The sequence below is a fragment of the Lontra canadensis genome, unplaced genomic scaffold (assembly GCF_010015895.1).
Source record: "Lontra canadensis isolate GAN:19392208 unplaced genomic scaffold, GSC_riverotter_1.0 scaffold170, whole genome shotgun sequence".
NCBI classification, from domain to species: domain Eukaryota; kingdom Metazoa; phylum Chordata; class Mammalia; order Carnivora; family Mustelidae; genus Lontra; species Lontra canadensis.
Window position 1 is genome coordinate 829,517 of NW_022631164.1, and position 24,737 is coordinate 854,253.

Genomic DNA, 24,737 nt, shown 5'->3' on the forward strand with positions numbered 1-24,737 from the left:
AGACCAAAGGCCACATAACTAGTAAACCCAGGGTCCTCTGGCCCAAAGGTTGTGTGTTCTTTCCACAAAAGCCCACATCTGGACTCTGAGAGGCATTCAGGGGACAGGAGGGAAAGTAAGCCTAGCAGTCATGCACCACCCACCTCCAGGAAGCCTCTGGAAACGAAAGCCTGGGAGGGGAGGCCCCACCACCTGCAGGGATGCTGGCCTGCCCAGCCCTGGGGGCAGAACCCCACGTGTAAGAAGCAGTGTGAAGAAGAGAGCAGAGGAGCTGGGAGGCAGACAGACACCTCAACAGTGAAGGCCCAGCAAGACCCATTGTCCCATCCCCATCCAGGGCGACTCCCAAGCCAGACGGGCTGTAAGTCCCTTCCTGCCCCGACCACAAAGATCCACAAATAGGAGGCACCATGAGCAGGGTTCCTTTTGGGCTGCATTCCCCTTGAGACTGTGAATCAGACCCACTTTCAGACTCGAGCAGGTCATTGAATCGCTTGAGGCTCTGTTTCTGTAAAAGGCAGGGATTGGGGGTGTTAATATCTGCCCAGCGGGGATCTTGCCAAGATGACGTACAAGTGCCTAGCACAACGGGTCTGCGCACTGGGTGTTCCCCGGCCCGTGGGCAGAGAGACCAGAGGGAGCAGGGAGAACATCTGGCTTCAGGCAGTGGCCGGAAGCATTTCCAGAACAGCTTGATCCCACAGGGTGTACTTCCTGACTTCTCTGTTTCTAAGGACTTTTTTCTGACTTCCTCACGTGGGCTCCGTGTTTCAAAAGATCTCGCCTGGCAGACAACCTGTATTTATTAAATAAGCACTAATTCATTCCCCTCCTTTTTATTAATCACAAGCACATCTAAGTCTAGCCAGTTTTCTGATCTGCATGAATTGCCACGTATTGCCACATTTCCCTCATAGAACCCCAACCCAAATTGGGGCACAGTTTCTCTTTCTCTCTGGAATATTGAAATGAGCTCGCGGCCCCCACCATTGCCGGGCAAACGCTCATTGGAAACAGGGACAAGGAGCTGTCTTGCTGTTGAAGCGTAACACTTCAATGTGTCCAGGTTGACAAAGGGGACATTTTGATCCGTAGGACATAATGAAGCTGGCCTGAGATAAAAAAGGGAAGAGTTAAAACTGAAAAACATTGGGGTTTTTTAGTTGTTTTTGAAATCTTGGGATTTTTTAACCCTTCAAAGGCTGTAATGGATATTTCTGACCTTGACACTGGAGGAGGCTCAGGGCTTGGACAGTAATGCATATTGATCGTATAATTTAGTATCAAAGAACCAGACCATTTAATGATTTGCCTTTTAGACCACATCAAAACATCCCCACATCAAAATATCCATGTTGACAAGTCAGGTGCCCTCTTTCTAGAAGACATATTCCCCATATTAACTAATTCTTGTTTAGTAAGTGCAGTTCATCTAGTGAGAAAGACATGGGACGCATCATGTTTTCTCAAGAGGTGAGAAAAAGGTGAGAAAGGGCACGAGTGTTTCTTATGCTCTCTCCCTGTTCCTGGAAGAGGGTGAGTCTGGCTGCTTCCTGAGGTCTGGCACCTTTATTGTTCCCACTGACTTCTCTATGGCTAATGAGAGAGGTGACACCATATGCCCAATGTATGTCACGGTGGGGCCATCATTGTCTGGGGCTTCCTCGGGGATACACATGGATAAAAGTGTGCCCTTATCAGTCAGTTATCCTGGGCCCATCCCCCACCCTTTATTTCTTTGCCCACCACCACAAAGGAAGAAACCCAGAAAGAGGGAGAGGAAGAAGAGGCTGGGGGACAGGAAACAGCAGGCTTAAGGAGGAAGATTTAGGGACAACATCTAAATCCCCATCGCCCCCATCGCCCCCTGCTTTCCTGCCTTGGGCTTCCCTTCCCCTGGATTTGCCTCTGTCAAAGTAGTGATGCTCTCACTCCCTCCAAGTACCTATGTCCCAGCATCCAGACCTGCTCCCTTCCTGCTTCCCAGGTCTCTGTGGACGGCACTCAGCACAAATTAGGACACTGCCTGGCACCAAGTATACAAGATCCACTCTGTGCCTACGAGGAGCCAGTGGGGGTGTTGGACATAGAAACAAAGCATTGATGCGCGATGTAGAAAGTTCTTTGGGGAAGGTTTGCATCAGGCACTGCTGTCAGAGGCCGGGGAAGGGCCTGAGTTCATGAATGGCTTCCACAGGGAGACAGAACTTGAGTTCAGTCTTGAAGGTGATAGAGTTGTCCACAAAGAGGAGAGGAGGAAGGAGCCCCTGGGGCCAGAGCCTCACATCCCGAATGCCGTTAGCGCCCCCTGGCGCCGGCTTGGGGGACATGCGCGCCTGGAGGCGGGGACCGCGGGTGGAAAGGCGGCTGGAGTGGAGTCCTGAAGAGCTAAGCCAGGGGCCGGGAGATACACACGGAGGGACCCGGTGGGGCCAAGAAGTGTTTGGGAGGTGGAATCAGCGTGATTGCAGGACTGAGGGAGGAGGCAGAGCCCAGGTGACAGGCCGTGATTGGGGGCTGAGGAGGCAGGACAGTGAGTGACAGCTGCCATCTCAAGGAGCTTGACCGAGAAGGACAGGCAAGAATTAGGGCAACAGCCAGAGTGACGCCTGATGAAGGGAGATTTCTGGGTCACAGCACTAAGTGACCATGTCTTGAGTGTGCCCGGGGAGGTGGGGGGGGATGGCCAAAGTGGGGCGCTGAAAGGGCATGGATGCTGGGGCTGTGGGGGGCTCCCCCTCACGAGGGAGCAGAGACAGACTGCTGGGGACTTCGTGTGACTCTGTGTGACCTACCCCATACAGGGCCCACTCAGTAGATATCAGCGGCCCATCTCGCTCTTCCTGCCTTCTTCTCCCGTCTGTCCCTCCCTTCCTCCCCGCTGCCTGCCTTCCTGCTTCTCCAAGGCTCAGCATCTCTCCTCGCCCTCCGTCCTCCACGGCCCCACCACCATACACACAGATCATTTATAAAAACATTTGTCAAGCACGGCCCACAGCTCCTGACGGCAGTTCTCTCATGGTTCGCTTGTTCCTCAGACATAACGTACAAGAGGTCCCGGGTCCCAGCTGGAGCCAGCAAATCCTGCTGGCTGACCCGGGCCACAGCTGTTCCTGATGGTCTCCATCACTGACACTCAATTTCCCCACCTGGCTCCGGGGACCGGTGTGTGCAGCTGGATGACACCGTCATTCAGCCCGGTCCACCCACAGCTGTGCAGCTCTTACCGTGGGCCGATCACTGACTAGGCACTTGCAAGAGGGCTGAGACTCTGGAGCCTCTCGCCATCTTTGCAAAGACCACAGGGCAGAAAAGTTAAATTAACAGTCCACAACGCCAATAAAGTTCTAGACAATTGCAGAAGAGAGTCACAGGCATGATCAATTGCCAGAGTAATTGTGCAGATAGCCATCTCCACGAGGAGCACAGAGCAGGGAAAGTCAGAGGCAGGAAGATTGCACCAAGATTGATGGGCTGCAGGCAGAATGGGGTTCGGGTCCAAATTCTGCCAGTGACATCATGTGACCTTGAGAGTGTGCTTTCCCTTCTCTCCAGCAGTCCTGTCCTAGAGGGAGGGGCTGTAGAGCGAGGTTGCTGAGATCCTTTCCAGCGCTGGTATTTCCGGCAGTGCAGGACTGTACTGGTCAGGGAGGTTGGAGGAAGAATTGAACCATGAGCCTTGCTCAGCGGAGCAATCCAGGACAGAGCTGGGGCTGCGAGAAGGGCATGCCTCCTCTACTCGCCCTTTACCGCCGACCCCCAGCGGGGTCTCCTGCTGGCTCCAAGGACCCATCTAGAGAATGCAACCATACATCTAAACACAGATTTCCCATGCACTGAGCCCTTACACCCCCGCCACCCAAAAACCCTACGGGCTAGGACAGGCGTGGCAGATCTTACCCCCCTGATTTTGCAGAGGAGAAAACCAAGAAGCAAAGGAGAGAAGGGACTCACCCAAGGTCCCACTGGGAAGTAGAGGCAGAGCCCAGAATCAGGTACAGAAGAGAAATGAGGAGCTTCACCTAGCTCCAAGTGGGGTTGGCTCACTCCCGTTGGCCCCCTCTCCAGTGTCCCCACAGAGGCGCGGCGCTGACAGGCCACCATGCCCCACACTAGCTCGCCCGCCTCCCAGGATCCGGCAGGCAGCCCCTTTGATTTGCTGCTAATTCTTTGTTTTAAAAAGATTCACAACTCAATTACATCAGGTAACAATGGCTCACAGTCAATAATACAAAACGCAAACCCAATAAACATCCGTTCTGACCATGGGGCACGGATTGAGATGAGGAAAAACAAAACCAAAAAAAAAAAAAAAAATTACTGCATCAGCTCGTCAAGAACAGTGTCTTGTAATTTCCAGTAAATTGGAAGCACTGCAAGTCATTTTCCCCAGTTGAGTGGCAGGTGTATTTGTTGTCATTTGTCAACCATCAAAAATCGTCTACAGGGAATGGGGTAGACGCTTTGGAGAGTCGGGCTGTGTTAATTATTCTGGCACGAGTTTGTGGGACATGAGTCACAGGACTGGGGGGTCCTCAGACATGACAAGGCTGCCTGTGCCCCCACTGGTCCTTACAGAGGTGGGTCCTGCCCCACTGGTCCTTACAGAGGTGGGTCCTGGGTGAAACCCAACAGGCACCGGCTCTCTCAGGGTCGGCCAGGTGCCGGGTCTGCACCAGGGAGGGAGGTTCCTTACCCACTCAGGGCCTTGAGCAACAGCTTGGATTTGGACCCAGTTGTGTCTGCATTCAAGCCCATGCTTTTCTCTGGGCGGCATGGCCCCCTCCAGAGATAAGCATTGTAAGCAGCATTTAGAAGCTTCCAAAGGAGTGCAGCGCTATGGTGGAATGTCAGGCCTCTGAGGGCTGGCGAGGGAGGTGCTGCTTCTCCTACAGTTAGTCCAGGAAGGCAGTCGCCTGCCTACTCCCCTGCCTTTAAGCCAGCCCCTCATCCACATTGGAAATGTGGGGCTGAGGCCAACACAGGAAAGTGAAATCGGCTGTTGACAAGCTCTACTGTCTACTCTGTAGAGCCGACCCAGCCTAGAGTCCTACCTTGCACTTGGCATCCCTGCGCAGTCTTTTCAAATCCATTACTTCTCCTCATGAGGACAGGGGTCCTTGTCCTCATTTTTGTACCTTGGTGGGGAAGCTGAGGCTCCTAGAGGTTAACCAGCTCGCCCCAGGTCACCCAGCCAGCAGAGCGCCCAGTCTATGACTCAGAACTCGGGCCTCTTGGCATCCCACCTCATTGCCAAGAGCTAGGACTAGACCTAGATGGGGCTGAGGCTCATATTTGGGGGTGGGAGTGGCAGGAGAAATAGGAAAGAAGGGCTGGGAAGGAAAAAGGAGTGAGAAACAACTTCTAAAATATAATAATCTGACTGAATTTAATCTGCCGGAGTTCCGTATGATTCATAATTCATGCAGATTGATGTAAATGGCTATAAAAATGATGCAGGAAGGGCTGAGTGGGGGTATAGCTTACCTCTCAGCCATAGCACAAGTGGGAGGGACAAGGTCTCTGCCTCCAGCGGCAGTTTTCCAAGCAAACCACACCTTCAGGTTGAAAGGATTTTCTCCTGATAAAGCCCTGGAAATACCGAGTAGTGAGCAGAACCAAGGCGGGGGGGGGGGGGCCCTCCCCCGACCCCACGCTCTCTCTAGATTCTACACAGTTCATCCCTGGAGCTGGGCGGTGGGGGGGAGGGGGCAATGGGAGTGAGCCCCACCACCACCCACCCCTGCCCTAGGCTTCCCTTCTCTGAGCTAAATAATCCTGCTGCTTGCCTGTCACCAATATGCCTTCCTTTCCCTCAACAGTCCTGGCCACCTTCTCCATTTCTAATGGGTCAGGAGCGACGATGGGCATGTGGGACCGCGCTGCCATGCATCCAGATAAGCCTCGCACCAGCATGTTGGAGAGAACGTGGCCTCTTTGAGGGGATGGGGGCTTGGACCGGGGTCTGCCAGTGACCAGCTGTGTAGCCTCAGATGAGTTACTTGGTCCCTCTGAGCCTCAGTGTCCTCACCTGTCAAGTGAATTACTAGCAGCTACTGTTTATGGCTACTGGGGAGATGCCCTATGCATTCATGCCTGCCGCCTTATAGGATGCTCAGGAACCAGCCCCTACCCCGTCCTGCAGAGCTGGGTCCTCTCGCTGCCCAGCTCCAGCACCTGCTGCGGCCGCACCTACCAGAGGCTTCCCTGCCTCTCCACTTCCACTCACACAAGCCCAATTCCAATCCTTCACCTCTGTCTCCCTGTGTGACCGTCCTGCCCATCCGACATCTCTGCCACGAGGACAAGTTCAGACCTCAGTCCCCAACACCCAGCAGTGGCATGCCACTGCTCCATTGCCTGTCATGGACCTGTCTCCCTTCCCAGCCCCGAACACCTACCTGACTTTCACGACTTCGTGCCAAGATTGTCACTTTCTCGGGGCTTTCACCTATGATCTCTTTTTGACGTTGAACCTCTCTGCTACCCTGTAAGTTCAGAGAAGATACAATTCTTCTTTGACTACAGAAGAGGCTGGGACTCCAAGAGGACACACAGCTAGGAAATGGTCCACTCTGGTCATAGAACCCCAGAGCCTCTTTGCCTCCCTAATACAGCCACTCTTAGGGTGAGACTTCTCTTTTCATAACGATAATTGTCTCTCCAGCTTCTTTGGAAGCCCCAGGAGGGGCTGAAGCCCATTTCCAGTCTCCCTTTATGCATACAGCCTTGAGCCATGTCAGCTTTCAGTGAGCTCCAGTCCGTGTCTGGCCACCGACAGGGTGACAGACCTCAGACTCTCCGTGGCATTCCGTGGAGATCTCCGGTCTTCACCTGCCGCATTCGCAATCAGCCAGCCCTCCAGGCTTCTCTCTGTACAGAGGGACTTAACTCTGCCTTAGGAGAGCCCCCAGGAGGCCCCTCGAGTACTTGGAATATGAGACATTTCCTAGAATTACAGGTGGAGAAGCCACCACGTGTGCACATGTACAAACCACCTCGCATCTCTTCCTGAATGCTTTCCGTAAAGGACCTTGGATCTGAATGCATGGAGACATGAAAATCTCCCAAGACCCTTTCCCTGGCAGATGGTCTCTGGAGAGGCGTTTGAAACTAGCATGCAGCTGTCTTCAAGACATGCTGCTTTTCTGATAAGGTTCGCCAGTTGAGTCCTCCCGTCCTTGTGTGACTCCATCTCGACAACCTAAGAGGCACAGAAATAATCCTGCGCTCCCCCTCAACTCTGTTTTTATTCATCATGATCGGTTGTTTTCTGTATACACATGGCTCTAGAAAGAGTTACTAGTGGGATGGGAATTGAACAGTCTGTGCTCAGAAACACTGCTCACCTCGGGGATGACCTTGTGTCTAGACCCAGGGAGAAAACTTGAAAACTGTATACCCAGTCAATGACTGTGACTTCCGCCATTAATAATAACAATAACAATAATAATACATAATATAAGTTGTAATAATTGTATGATACTATGGAATAACTTATGTGTCAGCCATAGTTCTATGGCTACATGTCTTAATTCCTTTAATCTCATACACATACATGCTAGAATGTAGGTTCACTTATTATCCCCATTTTACAGATGTGGACCAGGAAAGTTAAGTCACTTGTCTAAGGTCACATGAGTCCTTTGATCTCAACAAGGGAAAGAAACCATAATGGGACATGCCAAGTATTCAAGAAATCATCACCCCAACACCCCCCATTAAAACAGACTCTCCCTATCTTCCTTCTCCTTCTCCCTCTCTTTCCTCTTGTACCCCATACTGGTTCATACTGGTTCTTCCTGGCTCTGGGAGTTAGGCAGTTCCCCAGCCCTCTATCAACAGGACTGTCCTTTTCTGACCATGGGGAAAGGAAGCCTCCTTGCTGACCTCATGGCTGACGCAAGGTGCAGTAGGGGAAGAACCATCAGGACCACGATGGTGGGGCACTGAGCCCCCTGGGAGCTCCTGTGTTGGCAGGAAGGGAATCAGTCTTCATGTGCTTTGTTCCATTGCAGCATCTCAGGCTACGGAGCTGCTGGTGGGAAAGGCGGGAAGAATACCATGATGCGGTCCCATGGCGTGTCTGTGCTGGGCATCTTCAACCTGGAAAAGGGCGACACTCTGTATATCCTGGTTGGACAACAGGGGGAAGACGCCTGCCCCAGCGTAAGTTCCCAGAGCAGGGACCTCTCCTTCACACTCACAGAACCCCGGGTGGCCCTTTGGAGGGCATCAACCATGGATACCCTCCTTCTGGGAGCTCATATTTCAAAGATGGCAGGACTTACCCCTCGTTCTGCCTACGCATGCCCCTCCCCTTCCGGGCCCATTTGGGTATGGCTGTTGGGGTTTCACATCTCCACGGGAACCAAGGAGGAGGCATGGGTTTTGAGAGTGACCCTTAAAACTTAAGAACTGGATCCTACTTGAGTGAGCAAATGGTTGTTCTTTTCAGCAGACTACACGCTAAAGCCCATCTCCTACCCTTGCTTGCTGGGGCACCATTGTCTTTATCCCTATTATAAACAGGACACTTTACAGATGAGAAAATCAAGAGCACAGAAGGGAAGGGACTTTTCCAAAGCCACTCACAATGCCGCACAGAGTAGGGACTCTGGCTCCCGCTAGTGCCGTGCCCCACACTTATTGGGCCTCGGTTTCTATGCCCTTTTCCCCTTCCTCACTTAAAGCCCATCATCTGACAAGCCAGACTGCCATCCTCTGCAGCCCCAGAGACAGCTTGTCTTTCTGGATTCTCATCCCATTGGGGTATCCACCTGTCAAACAGTGAGCGCTCCAACGGCAGGACTTGAGAAAGCCGGCAGGGATCTAAAACCGCCAGGAGAATGAGACTTTGAAAACTAAGAATGTAGCAGCCGCGGAGACTCTAGGCATCCCAGTGGTTTGCCTCTTGTCTGTGTTGGGGGTGACAGGACCCTGCCGGTGCAGGCTGGCCTGGCAGGAACACAGTACTGTGAGGCCAGGCCGCACCCTCCCCTGAATCCCAGCTTCCACTCAGGGTGGGGCCAAGGCAGGGAGCTGGGTCCCAGGCCCCTTCTCCAAGAGCTCATTCAAGAGCAGCCTTGGGAGACAGATGTGGGAACAAGGACTACCCAGGAAGCAATACGATTCCACAAAATAAACTCAGGTCTCCTAAAAGCCGGGCCTCAGGTTGGGAGCAAGGAGGAGAGCACAGCACCCATCTCCCACCCCCACCCCCACCGACAGGGTTCAAACAAAGCAATGGGAGTAAGCGCGGCAGGTGCAACCTTGCACGTGAGAAATGTCTGGACCACAACTTTTATTTAGCAACTATAATCAGGACTTTCGAACCTGATATAATATATTAAGTCATTAAGTTACAGGCTGCTGTAATTTCCACAGGAACGTATCGAGTGCTAATGTAATTCTTTCATCTAAGCAGAGAGATTGCATTGACTTCTGCAAGGGACTTTTACTTGATTGGACTGTAATCAGTTATGTCTTTTCACAGGACTAAGTCCTTTTTTTTTTTTTAATTCAATTGTAATCTACTTGTTCCTTGGGGCTGCCGCACTTTATCATGTTATTAATCAACCTACTTGCTCTCAAACTTTGGGAATGCACAAGGAGAGTTCCAAAGAAGCCCAGGCTCAGCTGGGCCCCCTGCTGGTCAGGCTGGGGATAGCAGGGATGGGGAGAAAGGCGGTATGGGGTGGGGGGAGGGCAGTTAGTCCTGGGTCTTCCCTGTGGCCTCACACCTCCTCCTGCAGGAGTCACTGGAAGAGAGAGAAAGAAGGATCTTTTGTCACACTACTTCAATCTCCAGTCCTCTCTAGACAGAAAAATGGTGCCTAAAGAGGATCCTCTAGTGAATGGAGTGCACTCTTAAGAATTAAACTGCAGAATTTGGCAGCTTTCCTGGTTCAACAGCACATCTGTGTGCAGTCGCTCTTCCTTTGTGCCTGGTCACACCTGAGCCTGGCATGGACTCCAGCCGCTGAGAACCCCCTCGGCTACTGCTTCTCCAGTTCCTCCCAAGCCTCATCTGGTGACATGACCACGCAGTCTGGTGGCACGGCTTTCTTGACATCAGCATTATTGGCATTTTGGAGAGGATGAGTCTTTGTTGTGGGCAACAGTTGTGGGCACCATAGGGTCTCTAGCAGTCTCACTGGCTTCTATCCCCTAATGCCAGTAGCATCCTCCAGGATTAACGATCAAAAATGTGTCCAGATATGACCAGGTGTTCCCAGAGTAGAAAAACCACTGGTCTAAATGTTACATTTCACAACTTCCATCACTCGCAAGGCAGAAATTGTGAGGGTCAGCACCTACCCAGATGGCCCCCAATTATTCAAATGTATTCAGCAAATATCTATCAGTCACTGTTCTAGCAACTTGAGATATATCCATGAACAAAAGAAAGATCTTTGCTCTGAAGGAGCTAATGTTCCCATTGGGGGACAAGGGAAGAACAATGACTAGTAATATCAGCAATCAGAGCACCCGGAAGTGAAAGTGTTCCAGTGAACGGAAGTAGGGTAACAAGAGTCAGGTGTGTAGGGTAAGTTGCGATTATAGATAGGGTGGTCGAGGGAAGCCTATTGAATAAATGACAGCTGAGCATCGGCCATGAAAGGGATCGAACCAGGAACATATCTGGGGATGGTAGCCAAGCAGAAGCCAAGACACTGAGGTGGGAGAGTACAGCCAGGGTGTAAGTAGGGGGAGCAAGAGTGAGAGTTGGTGAGAGATGAGGTGATCAGGCCACCATCAGGACATTTTTAAGCTATAGGAGGGTTTTGAGCCTAAAGGTGGGAATAGGTGGAACAGGGAGCAGCTGTGATTTATAAGACTCACTTTGGCCGCTGTATAGAGCTCACTTGGGACCAAGGGAAGAGTCAACATAATGAACTCAGTGGTTACTTCATTAGTCCAGACAAGAGATGATGGTGGCTTGGATGAAGATGGTGACAGTGGCTGAATTCTGGACATATTTGGGATGCAAAATCCAAAGGATTTCCTGCCCAACTAGCTCAAGAACTGAGACAAAGAAAAGATCAAGGATGACTCCAAAAATTGCACTTGAGCCATGGGAATAAGGGAGCTGCTGTCACCTGAGCTGGGAATGGTGTAGAGGGAGCAGGTTTGGGAGCAAGGTAGGAGAGGTCTGGTGGACAACCAGGTGGTGACTTCTGGAAGCCAACAGAGATGGGCAGTGGGGGATGGGCGAGAGTCTGGACTCTCATTAGAAGAAAGGCCATTCCCCAGCCCAACTGCTCCCTCCTTCCCACTCCTGCAAACCCAGACACCTTGAGATTCCGTTCACAGGAAGAGGGCATCCCCAAAGGGTGGAGGTCCCACTGCCACTGGACAGAGAGATGGGGAGCAGGGTGTAAGAAGACGGACCTTCTTCATATCACTGGTTCAGACTGGACAGCCCCTCAATTTACACAGGAAGAGGCAGGTCCAGGAAAGTGAGGTTCCTCACCCGGTGTGACTCAGCAAATCTCTAGCACAGCCCATCAAGAAGCCAGATTGGACCCTGTATTTTGTGCTCCGCTGTGCCCAGTGGACATCCCACATTTGGGTCCCTGGCCCCAGGCTCAGCCCTCCAGGAATGCCCCTGACATCTCATGCCCAACCCAGGCAGCCGTTAGCAGGGTTTCTCACCCCCAGCACTCCACCCCCACTCCCAGCCCATCCCCACTACATCCCACCTGGACAGCCCGCACACACACCCAGGAGAAATGTCAGCTCTCTACAATAGCAATTCAGAACCTTCCACCCGCACTAAATCCACTCTAAAAAATATCAAATTATTTCCATCATTAAATCCAAAATGCCATAAAACAAATTGCATCTTGGCTATTTATCTGGAAATTTCTGTAGCACTCATTGCCGGCACCCCTGAGTGCTTTAGCATACGGAGTGGCTCAAGATGAATTGCCGTGTCCACTGGCTGGTTACACAGCAGCATTCAATGGAAATGCGGTGTTTTATTGGCCTTTTTTCTAATAAGTGAAAGAAAAGCCATTTTCCTCCAAAGTCGGGTGGATGTTTGGATCGTTCTTCTTAGCGGCTGTGCCAAACAGGCTGATTCTTCCAGAAGCCCTGCCCTCTTTATTGGGGGATTCCCAGATTTTGGGTCCCAGAGATTTCCTGCACAACCCCAGGGACTTCTAGATGCCTGAGCCCACAGCAGGAGCACATGAAATAGCAGCAGCTGTTTATTGAGTCCCTAACACAGGAGACACCCTCCTAGATACCTCTCCTAACGCCTGCGGCTGTGTGTGCTGTGTGTCTGCATTCCTGTTCCACACCTGGAGGTCAGAGAGGTTGGAGCACCTACTTCTCAGTCATCCAGGGGTATCTGCAGATTCCTGGGACCCCACCCTGTTCTCCGTCTTGGACACAGAGAGCTCCATTTCGGACTGTGTCAGGGGATTTCTGGAGGCAAGAAGTGGGACCTTAGATGGGAGGGAAGAGGTGTCCAAAATGGAGAAATGATTTTCCCAAAGGTGGGCTGGGGATAAATCTGAGCTTGGCCTCGCACTGCTGTGTCCTTTTCCCATGATACTTCAAAACTGAAACTACTCAAAAAACCTTCAATGACTCACCACTGCCTAGAGAATGAAGTCTGACTGTATTTAAGGCTGCTGGCCATTATCTGACTGTCCAGTTGAATTCCCTGACTCACTCGCATTTACACTCCCTCCAGCCCTACCTCACCATCTAGGGCCTTTGTCATTCCCTCTTCAGAGTCCGGAGGATCCTAACAGGTCCTCCTAGACTGTTTCTCTGTCCTAAAATGGACTTTTCTGAACCAAAGAGACTCCTTGTACTTTTCCCCCAAATTCCCTCTTTACCTCTTTCTCCCTGGGCTCATGCTAGTCTCTTCCCCTCGAGTGCCCTAACTTCATTCTCTGTTTTAAAATCTCCCTGTCCTTCAAGGCCCAACTAAACACCAGTTCCTACAGGCAGTCCCCCTTGATTACCAGTCAGCAACAAAGCTGCTTGCTGCCCCCCATCTTCCCATGCATTTTCTATCAAAGCTGTCCTATGGTCCTTCTCTAATACTCTCTAGTGACAGTTATCTGCGTGTGAATTTATATATTTGTCGCTTCAGTTCTACCAGAACTATCTGAGAGGTCTTCAGAGCCCATCATGAAGCATTGAAGGTCTGCTGGCAAGTAGAGAACCTTGGGCACCAACTTGAGGGGCATTTTGTTTCTACAGACAAACCGATTAATCCAGAAAGTCTGCATTGGAGAGAACAACGTGATAGAAGAAGAAATTCGTGTGAACAGAAGTGTGCATGAGTGGGCCGGAGGGGGCGGAGGTGGGGGCGGAGCCACCTACGTGTTTAAGGTAAGTCTGGCGGCCCCAGCTCCCCATGGGCGGTGACCTTGGGCATCACAGACCCAGGACGTGGGCTTCTCATGACAGCCCTGGGAATGGAGCAGGTCAGGCGTCCTTAGACCCACCAGAGATGAGCAAAGCGAGGCCCAGAGGGATGTAGGGGTCCCTATCTGAATGAGAAGAAGCAGGTTCTTTCTTTTCTTGCCAACGTCCCAGGCCAATGTCCCCATGCAGGTGTTGCCATCCCTCTCTCAAGTTCAGATGGTCCCACGGTGCCCTCCTCTGTCCCACGGTGGGTTTTTCTGACATGATCAAAAGCAGGCAAAGGCTTCTGCTAGGTCCTCGCACCGGAACAGTGATGCTGAGGGCTTAATCTTAAAGTTACGGAGGTGAGAGCCAAAGGCCCCGGAGAGTGGGGAGGAATAGGGGAGCAGAGAGCCATGCTTATAAGCACCAGCACCTAGTCCTCTGAGGCCAGGGTGAGCAGCTTCTAGAAAAGATCCATCCCACCTCTTTAGTGGTGCTTTTGCTTCTCTGACTGAACCCCGACGGGTATGGGAGCTGGGGGCGGGGGATAGGGAGAGCGGACGGGTTGCTGCAACACGAGGTCAAAGCCCTCAGACCACCGGGATGTCACCCAGAGCCCAGCATACACTCTGACACTCTGAATGCAGCAGTGGCTCAGGAGTCCCCGGAGTGGGAGCCCTGCTCGCTTTCTCAGTCTCTGGTCATCTCCCCGGACAGATGAAGGACGGCGTGCCAGTGCCCCTGATCATTGCAGCCGGCGGTGGCGGCAGGGCCTATGGGGCCAAGACAGACACGTTCCACCCAGAGAGACTGGAGAATAACTCCTCGGTGCTGGGGCTGAACGGCAACTCCGGAGCCGCAGGTAAGACGCTGCAAGCCCATGCCTCCCCCGGACCGGCCCCTGGGACTGTGCGCTTGGGCTCGGCCCAGCGTCATCACACACCTGCATCCCAGTTGCTGGTGCTTGAGAAGCTGGGAGCTCTGGAGGCTGGTACCCATGTCAAGGGAGGGAGGGCGGGCTACAGCCTGGGGACCTGGAGGCGCCTTTACTGATGTGGAGTCTGAATTGCAGAGGTCCCGGAGCACAGAAGACAGGCAGCCTCCCTGGGACGGGTAGCCCAGCCTCCCCAGGTTTCCTCAAATGCAGCTGGATGTGAGCAGGTGGCAGCAGCGTGGGCACAGTCAGGCCTCCCCAGCCCTGTGGTTGGTGCCTCCAGGCCCCGGGCCACCAGCTCACAAGTCTAGCTGGAAAAGCTCTTTCAGGAACCTCCTTGGTCTGGCAATCCATGCTCCCAAGTGAGAGCCAGCCACACAGAAATCGGAGACGGACACCAAAGGGGGTGTGAATTCGGATTCCTCGGAAGCCGGCCATGTCTGAAGAGAAAATTCGGTTCAGTTTTATATTTTCTTTTCTCCACAGTCAGACCAAGGATCTTGGGAGGCATTTAAGATTTGAGGTTAATTAAGCAAGTACTCAAACTTGCCCTCCTAGTGAGAGATGGCTAGAAGAGAAGGAAGCGTAGAAATAGGGGTTGGGACCTCAGTGAGGACGAGGACGACCCAGTGCTGCTCCTGGCGCTCTGGCAGGTTGTTTTCTTTTCCATATATTTGCTTAAAAGCTCTAAGACAGAGTGGGGGGGTCAGAAACCCCCTCAGCCTGGGATTGCTCTGGGCACAAGGTAGAGTCACCGGCACTGGTGGGGTGGTGGGCAGGGGCAGACACGGTATCAGGGCGAGGTCATCCTAATTTATTTACCACACTCACGGCCCACTTCAGGTCCCTAATGTTGCCAAGGGGCCTTCCCTTTGCCACGAGACATCAACGACTCTGAAAGGCCCACGCGCCACCCTCTGGCTGACAGAAGGGAGACCAGCTGCTTGAAACCCGGGCCAGATGCCACAGGCCTGCAGCTCCCAAAGCTGACTTGCCTGGGGGCCTCGACTCGGTTCTGATCATCCCTCTTCTAGACCGAGCTTGTTCCTGACCTTGGCCTCCTGTCCTAAAAACCTGGCTCCTTCTCTCTAGCACAGTAGTGATCTCCATCCTCAGATCCCACACCTAGACGTCCCTCTGCTGCCCCCTGGGGGTCCAGAAGCGCCTCTGCCAGGCATTCTTCCAGAAGGCCCTTCCAGGCCCATTAACCCTCGTGGTTCCACAGACCCACCACGGCTGTTTCTCCAGGTCCTCCCCACCCATCGCCTGCTGGAACAGAAAACACTGTGGGGGCTTCTGGAGTAGACTGCCTATTGAAATGTCATATGGAACAATATAGGGGGAGAGAGAGAGGGCCCTGGAATCTCAAGGGCCAGCAGGAGAGATTGACTATGGCTGGCCCGTGGCCTAAAGATAAAGTTGCCTTCGACCTCAGCTCTGTAAATAACATTTCCTCCCTGAGAGTTCAGAGCAGACCCAGGCATTGGGAAGCACAGCTCCGGTGACTTTCATCCCAAGGGGACTGCCCACCCCTTTCCTCAACCCCTTCCCCAACCCCATCTTCCCTGCCCCTGACCTTGGAGCAGCTCTTTAGAAGTGGTCCAGCAAAACGAAGCTACAGAGTGTGAAAACCTCTGCACACCCATGTTCTACCTCTTACGCCCAACCGTCCCTACATGTCATGGTTTAGGAAGTGTTTGGCACACCCACTGTCCCCTTCGGTCTGAACATCAACTAAATGAGGCAAGTCTTACTATCCCCGAGTTACAGGTGAGGAAACTGAGGCTCAGAATGGAAAAGAGCTGGCGCACGGTTTCAGAGCCAGTAAACAATAAAGCCCACTGGGTTGTCTGGCCTCGTCCAGGATCCGTGTAGAGGAACCCCGCCGCAGCGACCCCAGCAGGGTTTTGACGGTTGGCTGCCCACGGACTGGCAGGTCCCAGTCCTTGCTGGGATGTGAAGCATTAAGGAAACCAAGTCCCCACACAGCTGTGGCCAAAGCCGGTCTCATGAGGGCAGAGGGCACGCTCCTGTTTTTCCAGCTGTGGATCCTGAAGCCCGGAGCCCTCCCCAGCTTCTGGGCGCCGTTGCCGGAGCAAGCATCCTCAGAGCCCGCGGCGTCCTGCCTCCCCTGGCCGGCACCCCCTCACTCGGGGTTTTCTCCATCTCTTCCTGCAGGTGGCGGAGGTGGCTGGAATGATAACACTTCCTTGCTGTGGTCTGGAAAATCTTTGCTGGAGGGTGCCACCGGAGGACATTCCTGCCCCCAGGCCATGAAGAAGTGGGGGTGGGAGACAAGAGGGGGTTTCGGAGGGGGTGGAGGGGGGTGCTCCTCAGGTGGAGGAGGCGGAGGATATATAGGTAAAGATGATTCGTGTTCAAGGTGTCACTCCCTCCCCTCTTAGTCCTAGGCACTCCCTGTCCTCTCCCCGGCCCTCGCCTGCCCTCCCCTGCCCACCCCAAGTGTGGACTGTGATGTCACCATGCACGCCTTCCTCTCAGCCCCATAGACCAGCCAGAGGCAGGGTGTTGGCTCTCGCGCCAACATCCTGCCTCGAGGCTTCAATACCAACAGCTTCAAAACCTCGTGCATTCTTGATGACTGCTCCCCAAGCCAATGATCAAGGGCTTTGATTTCCTAGACTATTCTCTGAGCAACCCCTAATGGCGCGCCGGCACGAGAACCTTGGCGGCCACACTCCCCAGGCCCATGCCTTCCTTCGGACGTCCTGGCCTGAGTCTTTGCCAAGCCAGCTCCCTGAAGGCCTGGTCTGTGGCCTCTGGCCTCACCCTCTCCCTTCCCTGCCCCAGCCCACCAGCTTCCAGAACTTTGCCCCTCTCTATGTCGAGAGGCAGCGCCAGCCCAGCCCATTAGCCAGCAGCCAGCCACAGGCCCCAGCTCTCCTCCGAGCTTCAGAGCAGAGCTCGAGAGCCTTCTGAAGCTGAGAGGCTGGGAGGCTGGGAGGCTGGGAGGCTGGAAGACGGTGGCTCCATCATCCCCACAGATTAGGAAACAATGCATGCCCGCACTGTGATGTTCTGTCTGTGTTTTGCTTTACGCTGTGTGTGAGACGCTTGTTCACCAGACACTCTTCTTTTCCAAACTCTGGGTGGGAGGGAGGAGCCTGAGGGGGGAGCCCAGAGATAACCCAGCCCAGCTGAAAGGAGGGACAGGAGCCTAAAGGCACAGGGGCCCATCCCCTCCCCCCATGCCTCAGCCTGACCCCATGGGACTGGAGAGCAACTCCTCAGTGCTACTGGCCTGGCCAGTTCTGTAAGAGGCAGCAAGGGGCTAGTCTAGCCTGAGGACACGAGACCCCTTCTGATTCTTGTTCACATGACCTGCTTCCGTGCAGCCCCAGTGCAGTGGCGGGGCCTCCCCGGCAAGGGGCTGGCCCGGAACTGGAGGGAAGGCGGCCCTCACACCCAGCATCTACTGAGCCCCTCCCCAAGTGCCACCCCTGTGCCCCAGGCCTCCCTTCCCTCCCCACAACCCCACCCTGAGGCCCTTCCCCACCCCGGGGGCCCCCTGCATGCCCTGCTGAGCGCAGCTGTGCTGAGACCTGGGCCCCCCACCTCTCTGCGTTCAACTCTTCTCTGGTTTGGCACAGGCGGCAACGCGGCCTCAAACAATGACCCCGAGATGGACGGGGAGGACGGGGTTTCCTTCATCAGTCCGCTGGGCACCCTGTACACCCCTGCTCTAAAAGGTATCCCCTCCGCCAAGCGACAGAACTGACCCGCTCAGGCCAGTTCTCCCGCCCAGACAAAACCTCAGGGCCACGGACACAAGTCCAAGATACAAAGGCATGATCACGGGTCCCTCACAGCATCCTTCCCACTGCTCATCTCGGCAGGATGTGTGGTCTGATACAGACCTAGAGGCAAAAGACTGACTTTCAGGCAGGCCGGTCCTAGAAAATGCGACAGTTATAGTCCCCTGAGCTGGTCCAGCCATCCCGAGAGGCTCACACTCGGAGCCTCCCCTCTGCCTACAAAAATGCATCCTCGTGTCTCCCTAACTCCTTCAGATGCGTCAGGGACATCCCTCCCCACCGCGGTCCTTCAGGGGTGGGGGGACAGAGGGATGGGGGCCAGAGAACCCACCCCGACCCGCTAGAGATAAAGCACAGACGCCAGGAGCAGGGTGTGGGGTGGTCCTCCCTGCCACAAGCCGAGGCTGATCCTCCCTTCTTGTCGCCAGTGATGGAGGGCCACGGGGAAGTGAATATTAAGCATTATCTAAACTGCAGCCACTGTGAGGGAGACGAGTGCCACATGGACCCCGAGAGCCACAAGGTCATCTGCTTCTGTGACCACGGGACAGTGCTGGCTGAGGATGGCGTCTCTTGCATCGGTAAGAGGGCAGTGAGCGTGGTCATGGGCCCAGAGTATGAACCGACAGTGGCTGCAGCTGGTGTCTGTGATTCTGGGACACCTCAGACATAGTTTTGTAAGCATCTGACCCCTGTCTGTCTGCCCCAATACGGGCACTCTGAGGACTGGGCAGAGGGTCCTGTGTGTGAAAGGCAGGTCGTAGCCGAGGAGGGAGCCCCAACGTGTCCAGTCCCACCCGTAAGCCAGGGCGTGAACCCCCATACTCCTACCAAGGGACCATTCTGTCTACACTGAACACCCACCCCGCATGCCAGGGACCCCACTGCCCCATCAAGAGTTTGGAAGCTGGACTTGCAAAACCTCTCAGGTGCTTGAAGACAGAGCTGTGTCCTCCTCCTGCTACAAGTCTCCAGATGGAATAAGGCATTTGTTTCCATCAGTTCACACGGACACTTCTGTGTCTCCTCCCCATCCCGTGTCCTGCATCTGCTGGCGTTCCAGTGACAGTGTCCTTGTGAGATCTAGTTTCCAGTACCAGGCAGGCTGTCCCGGTGTGGGCTGTGCGGATGCGCACCCAGACCCTCTCTCCGGCACTCCGGGCCCAGTGCGCAGGGGCCATGGGCAGTAACTCAGCCGCCGGGTGTCACTGTCGGGCACCTTCTTCTCCTGGGTCGTCCTGAGTCTGTGCTCACCTAAGGACTCTGAATCTCTTCCATAGCCATTCCCGGCTCACCTTCCTACTCTCCTCCTGTCATTGTGCCCTTGACATCTGGGATCAATGTCCAGAATTTGATATGTATCCCTGTCAGGAGTTCCCTCCACCCAAAAGCTACTATTGAAAGTCATAAACTAGAATGAGCCCACTTCCTGCCCCCAGCCCTCTGCAGAAGAAGGCCTCCAGGGTGGGGGAGGAGCGGCTGGCATTGGTCCAGGTTGGGGAGGGTATTTCTCTCTGGGAGCTAGCTCAGAGGGCGATCAGCGATGTCACCAGTGCCCCGCTGGGACCTATCTTGCAGTGTCTCCCACCCCAGAGCCCCACCTGCCGCTCTCACTGGTCCTGTCTGTCGTGACCTCAGCCCTCGTGGCCGCCCTGGTCCTGGCTTTCTCAGGCATCATGATTGGTGAGTGTGCCAGAGCCCTGGGGCTTCCAGGCGGCGTGGGGTTGGGGGCGGGGTCGTGAGGACGGCCAATCGGGTGGAACAGAAGAACATCTCGGCTTCGCTGTGGATACAGAGGTGTCGCTGTGGGTGGGTGGTGATTAGGGCAGCCCAAGCCAGCCTCAATAGAAGGCCCCTCCCCCAGCCCCCAGCACCATGTTCCTTCCCTAGAGGAACTGCTGATTCCATGCCTCGACCCCATATTGAGCCTTCTAGAGGCACTCTACAGAGGAGGACACAGTCGCTAAAGGTCGCCTCACCTGCAGAGTCCACTTCCAGCTGCCATCAGACACAGGTTCCCGGGGACACCTGGCTTTGCTCACTCCCCAGGGAACACCCCCAGCCCCGCCCTTCCCCATGTCAAGCAGGCATCGAAAAGTTAGTTTGTAAGTGTTTCTGTTAGGCCTGTGAGCCAAGGAGCTGATAGGCAGGTCTCAGAGATCTCACCGTGGTCAAGCCAGGCCCTTACTGCTGGAAATGCACGGGGCTGGTGGGCAGGGACGTGAAGGCAGGCAGAGGGAAGGCTCGGCAGGCTCTCAGAGCAGCCCCTTTGGGGAGCTGGGGAGCCAGTAAGGGAGTCAGGGGTGGACAGGGGGAGGGCAACCGGCATTATTTCCCTATATGACGCCGTCTTTCCAAGGGACAGGATGATGACAGCGTCCACTTGCACACTTACCACGTGCCAGGTGACTTACACACTTTAGGTCACTGAATCCTCGCTCACCCCCTGAGCGTGGTTGGTCCATTTCAGAGAGGCAGGCCTGAGCCCGCAGCCGTTGATTCGCTTGCCCTGGCCTCTGACTAGGGCGACTGGGCTTTCCAAACAGAAGCCACCTTGTGCATCCCAGTTTCGTCCTGCCTCCCACGGACTTAGCCCTACAGAACGTTCTCACGGATGGACAGTAAGAGCAGGGATAATGGTCACTGCCCTGGTAGAGCTCTTCAGAATTTCTCAAAACCATCTTATGTTGGTGGCTTCATTTCGTTATGCCATCCCCAAGAGTAGGGAGAGGGAGGCGGGGGTGCTTAGGGGACAAGCAGGAGTTACTGTCCCTGCTGGCAGAGAAGGAAGCTGGGCCCAAAGAGGGCGCGTGACCTGGTCGGTGTTGCTGAGCCTGTAAATAATGGAGGTGGATTTAGAACGCACTCGGGTCCTCTGGCGCCAGCGGAGAGAGCTTTTCAGTCCCTGGCAGTTTCCAGCTGTAGGAAGCCAAGGGACCAGGACATCCAGCTGCACCCTCAAGGCCACCACCACATTTGGCCCACCCAGCGACAGTGCTGAGCAGACTCTAAGGCAGGTCCATCCCAGGGAGACAGGGAACCCCCTCTGAGGGCCGACTTCGGGCTTCGGAACTTGCAGCAATCTTGCTGAAACTTGTTTAGACTGCGTGGCCCTCCTGGGTCTTCCCTCAACCTTCCCTCGTGCTCACACTGGGGGGTCAGACTTTCACCACCACCTGATGGCTCTCCCAGACTACCCCTGCCCCTCCCCACTGCCGCTCAGCCATTTCCTCTGCTGAAATCCTTGCACGCTGAATCCTGTCTTGGGTCTGCTTCTCAGAGGACCCCCAGCTGACGGGCTTCTGCCCCCATAGGAGACAATCAAATCTCGTTCATTTACAAGATTTTAAACTGTCCATCTCCTTTAAATGATCTTTCATTTTGTTAGTCTTACTAAGTGTGACGGAAATGTTTAGATCCTCGAGGAGGAGATGGAGATCCAGGAGGGCTTCCTGGAGGAGGCAGCCCATCCTGGGCTCCAAGGGGCCAGGTGGCCTGGTCCAGGCCGCATTGGGCCGTGTTGCAGCTAACCTTCGTCTGTGCGTAGTGTACCGCCGGAAGCACCAGGAGCTGCAGGCCATGCAGATGGAGCTTCAGAGCCCGGAGTACAAGCTGAGCAAACTCCGCACCTCCACCATCATGACGGACTACAACCCCAACTACTGCTTTGCGGGCAAGACCTCCTCTATCAGTGACCTGAAGGAGGTGCCTCGGAAAAACATCACCCTCATCCGGTGAGTTCCCCACTCCGGGCAGCGGGGGAGGGGGATGGTGCATGGGGAGGAGTCCTTGGGGGCTGGATGTCATCCCTGCACGGTGGATTTCTCTAGCCACAAGAAGCCAGCAAAGCCACCTCTCGGGTCATTTCCAGCCCTCCTGGGAGAAGGCTTCATGTCCAGGGCCATTTGGGGAGGTATTAATCGTTTATTTTAACAGCCCATCTATTCACGGGGTTTGCAGTAAGAGGAGAGCAAGATGGGAGGGACCAGGGCCTGCCTCAAAATCCACTCTAGGGCTCCCTCCGGAGTCCTCTGGGCCCCGCCTTCTCCAGGAGGAGCCAAGTGCCCCTCCTCGGAGCTTCCAGAGCCCCCCATGCCTTCCTCCATCATGGACTGAGCACATCCCGCAGGAGTGTCTGTCGGGGATCTGTCCCTCCCCAGGGCGTGGGAGCCTCTCCCCAGGCAGGGCTGTGTCTTCACCTCTGCGACCCCAGCAGAGATCAAAGACTTAGTCTTCATTGAATGAATGAACCGTACAACCAGTATCCTGAATCTCTGGTTGGAACCTTTCTTGCCGGGTTTCAGATAAGGTAGTGGAGGCCCGGGGTAGTCTAGCAAAGCCAGGTGGGGGGACGTTGCGTGTGTATGTGACCCCCTTCCTCTAGTGTGTCTCCTTCTCATGCCCCTCCACCCACCCCCTCGCTTTGCCTCACCCTGCCTTTTCCTGCGCGCAGGGGGCTGGGCCACGGTGCTTTCGGGGAGGTGTATGAAGGTCAGGTGTCTGGAGCGCCCAGCGACCCGAGCCCCCTGCAAGTGGCTGTAAAGGTAAGAGGCGGCCCCACCTTGGGCCTGACCTTGGCCGGCAGTCTCTGTGGACCTCAGCTCTTGGCCGACAACCTCCTCCCACTGCAGCTCACAGTCTTCTCCTTCCCACCCTCCCCTTCTGCGCCCAGACGCTGCCGGAAGTGTGTTCTGAGCAGGACGAACTGGATTTCCTCATGGAGGCCCTGATTATCAGGTAACTAAAGCCACAGAGAGGCATCCGCACCCCTGCTAGACATTCCTGTCAGTCTCCAAGGGAAGCGGTGTTGTCCCCCAGCGCCCCCTTCCTCTCCCCAGGAGACTCCCTAAAATTCTTAACACATCTTACCGGAGGGAAATAGCCCCAGGTGGTTGTCCAAGAAAAATATCTCTGCGGCCTAATAACGGAGATATCACTCTGCCTTCAACGAGCACCCCTGTGTCATCCAGCGGGGTGCCCTCTTTTCTTAATGGCGCATGCTAGTTGTTGACAGGGGAAGACACACATTCACCCCAGGTGACTCTTCCACTTGGCCTTCACCAATCCAGCTCTCAGATCTTGTGGAAAGGAAGTGTCCCCCTAAGTTGAGGAAGGCCCCCGCACCCTGGTCCAGACCAGCTGGCTTGCGCCCTTCAGCATGTGTCTCTGGGGCCCCTCCCTAGAAATCTCAGTGCCCAGGGCCCCTGAGGGCATGTGCTCTGGCAGCAGATCGCCTTCAAGAGGACACAGGTGCTTGACCTTGATATCTTACCATGCTTATGGCCTCCTGTGTCACAGGAGAGCCTCAAATGTCCAGACAAAATGGGGTGGTTGGGGTTCCCGCCCCCCACCGTGTGGAAGTGGCAGGGGAATAAGGCCAGGACGGCCTATGAGGTGCCTATGGAGCGTAGATCCCAGAGGATGGGCCCCCTTGCTCTTAGGGTAACATATTTTCCGATTAGACATATAAGCCGTGATTACTGAATGCAACTCGGGAAGTGTAAGATGATATGGAAGGAGACCCAAAGCATCCCTTCTCTCTGTTGGCTGCTATCCCATCGCTACCGGATTTCAGTGAAGAGTGGTGTGGTCCTTCAGCTCTGCACGACTGTGCCCACAAGGAGAGCGCCGGCCCCACTGCCCTCTCCCCGTGTCCTAACAGGATCCCATTAACAAGAAGACCCAAATTGTAGGGCCTCGTGGCCAGACTCAGTCCCTCCCCATGACCACCCCCAGGGAATGTGCCCAGGGCCCTCTTCCTCACTCTCGTTCACATGCAGTCCCTGGAGGAAACAGTTCCTTCAGCTTCTCTGCTGACGGCTTCCACGAAGAGCTCCCCCATGAATCCTAGGCAGCAGTCCGTGCACTGATGCCCAAGCGCCTGGCTGCTCTCTCGCCCTCCCTCCTTCCCTCCGACCCCACTTCCTCACCAAGGACTGTGTGGCGTCCTCCTGCCTCCTGTCCAGTACTGAACCCCTGCCCAGCCTGCCCTCTGCTTCTTCTGCCTGCTGAGTGGTGAGATGCCCCCCAGCCTAGGCTCTTTGTGGGATCCCTACTACCCACACTTACATAACGCGGTTGCAGAAAACAGAAGTTGGTTTCCCGCTTTTCCTGCTTAAGATTTGCCCAGACTCAGCTCAGTTAAATGTGGTCACTCCCCCTCTGCTCTGCAGCAAATTCAACCACCAGAACATCGTGCGCTGCATTGGGGTGAGTCTGCAAGCCCTACCCCGCTTCATCCTGCTGGAACTCATGGCAGGAGGAGACCTCAAGTCCTTCCTCCGGGAGACCCGCCCTCGCCCGGTGAGTGAGGCCCAGTGTTACCCTCGTGGTTGTGCCAGGGAATGGAGCAGAGGCCGGGAGGAGTGAGAGTGGGCAGCCCAAGGAGCCACACCCTCAGTGAGAGGGGAGTCGGCCCTGGGACTTGGATCTGGTGGAACAGCCGAGAGAGAGGGGACAGAAGGGGGACACCGGCTGAGCCCATCCTGGGGAGCTTGAGCCGGGCTTGTGCAAGGGTTCCTCCCGCCCGAATCCACTTTTGTGGCCTGCTGATTCCAAGAATTAGGGACAAGCACAGAGGGGACTCTCATGCTGGCTATGTCATTCGCTCAGCTGACTTGGGGACCGGGCATTCTATGTCTACTCATTCTGAA

The 24,737-nt window shown here is 54.7% G+C and overlaps 1 protein-coding gene across 1 annotated transcript in view; it reads left to right on the forward strand.

The window, feature by feature from the left end:
* ALK (ALK receptor tyrosine kinase) overlaps positions 1 to 24,737 on the forward strand; it is a 120,626-nt gene that overhangs the window by 70,760 nt on the left and 25,129 nt on the right. The window contains exons 8-18 of the mRNA XM_032845874.1: positions 8,019 to 8,169; positions 13,225 to 13,356; positions 14,092 to 14,236; positions 16,487 to 16,669; positions 17,920 to 18,018; positions 18,513 to 18,665; positions 19,663 to 19,767; positions 21,632 to 21,818; positions 22,538 to 22,628; positions 22,757 to 22,821; positions 24,258 to 24,387. Coding sequence (XP_032701765.1) covers positions 8,019 to 8,169; positions 13,225 to 13,356; positions 14,092 to 14,236; positions 16,487 to 16,669; positions 17,920 to 18,018; positions 18,513 to 18,665; positions 19,663 to 19,767; positions 21,632 to 21,818; positions 22,538 to 22,628; positions 22,757 to 22,821; positions 24,258 to 24,387 — 1,441 coding nt within the window. The remainder of the gene's footprint in view (positions 1 to 8,018; positions 8,170 to 13,224; positions 13,357 to 14,091; positions 14,237 to 16,486; positions 16,670 to 17,919; positions 18,019 to 18,512; positions 18,666 to 19,662; positions 19,768 to 21,631; positions 21,819 to 22,537; positions 22,629 to 22,756; positions 22,822 to 24,257; positions 24,388 to 24,737) is intronic.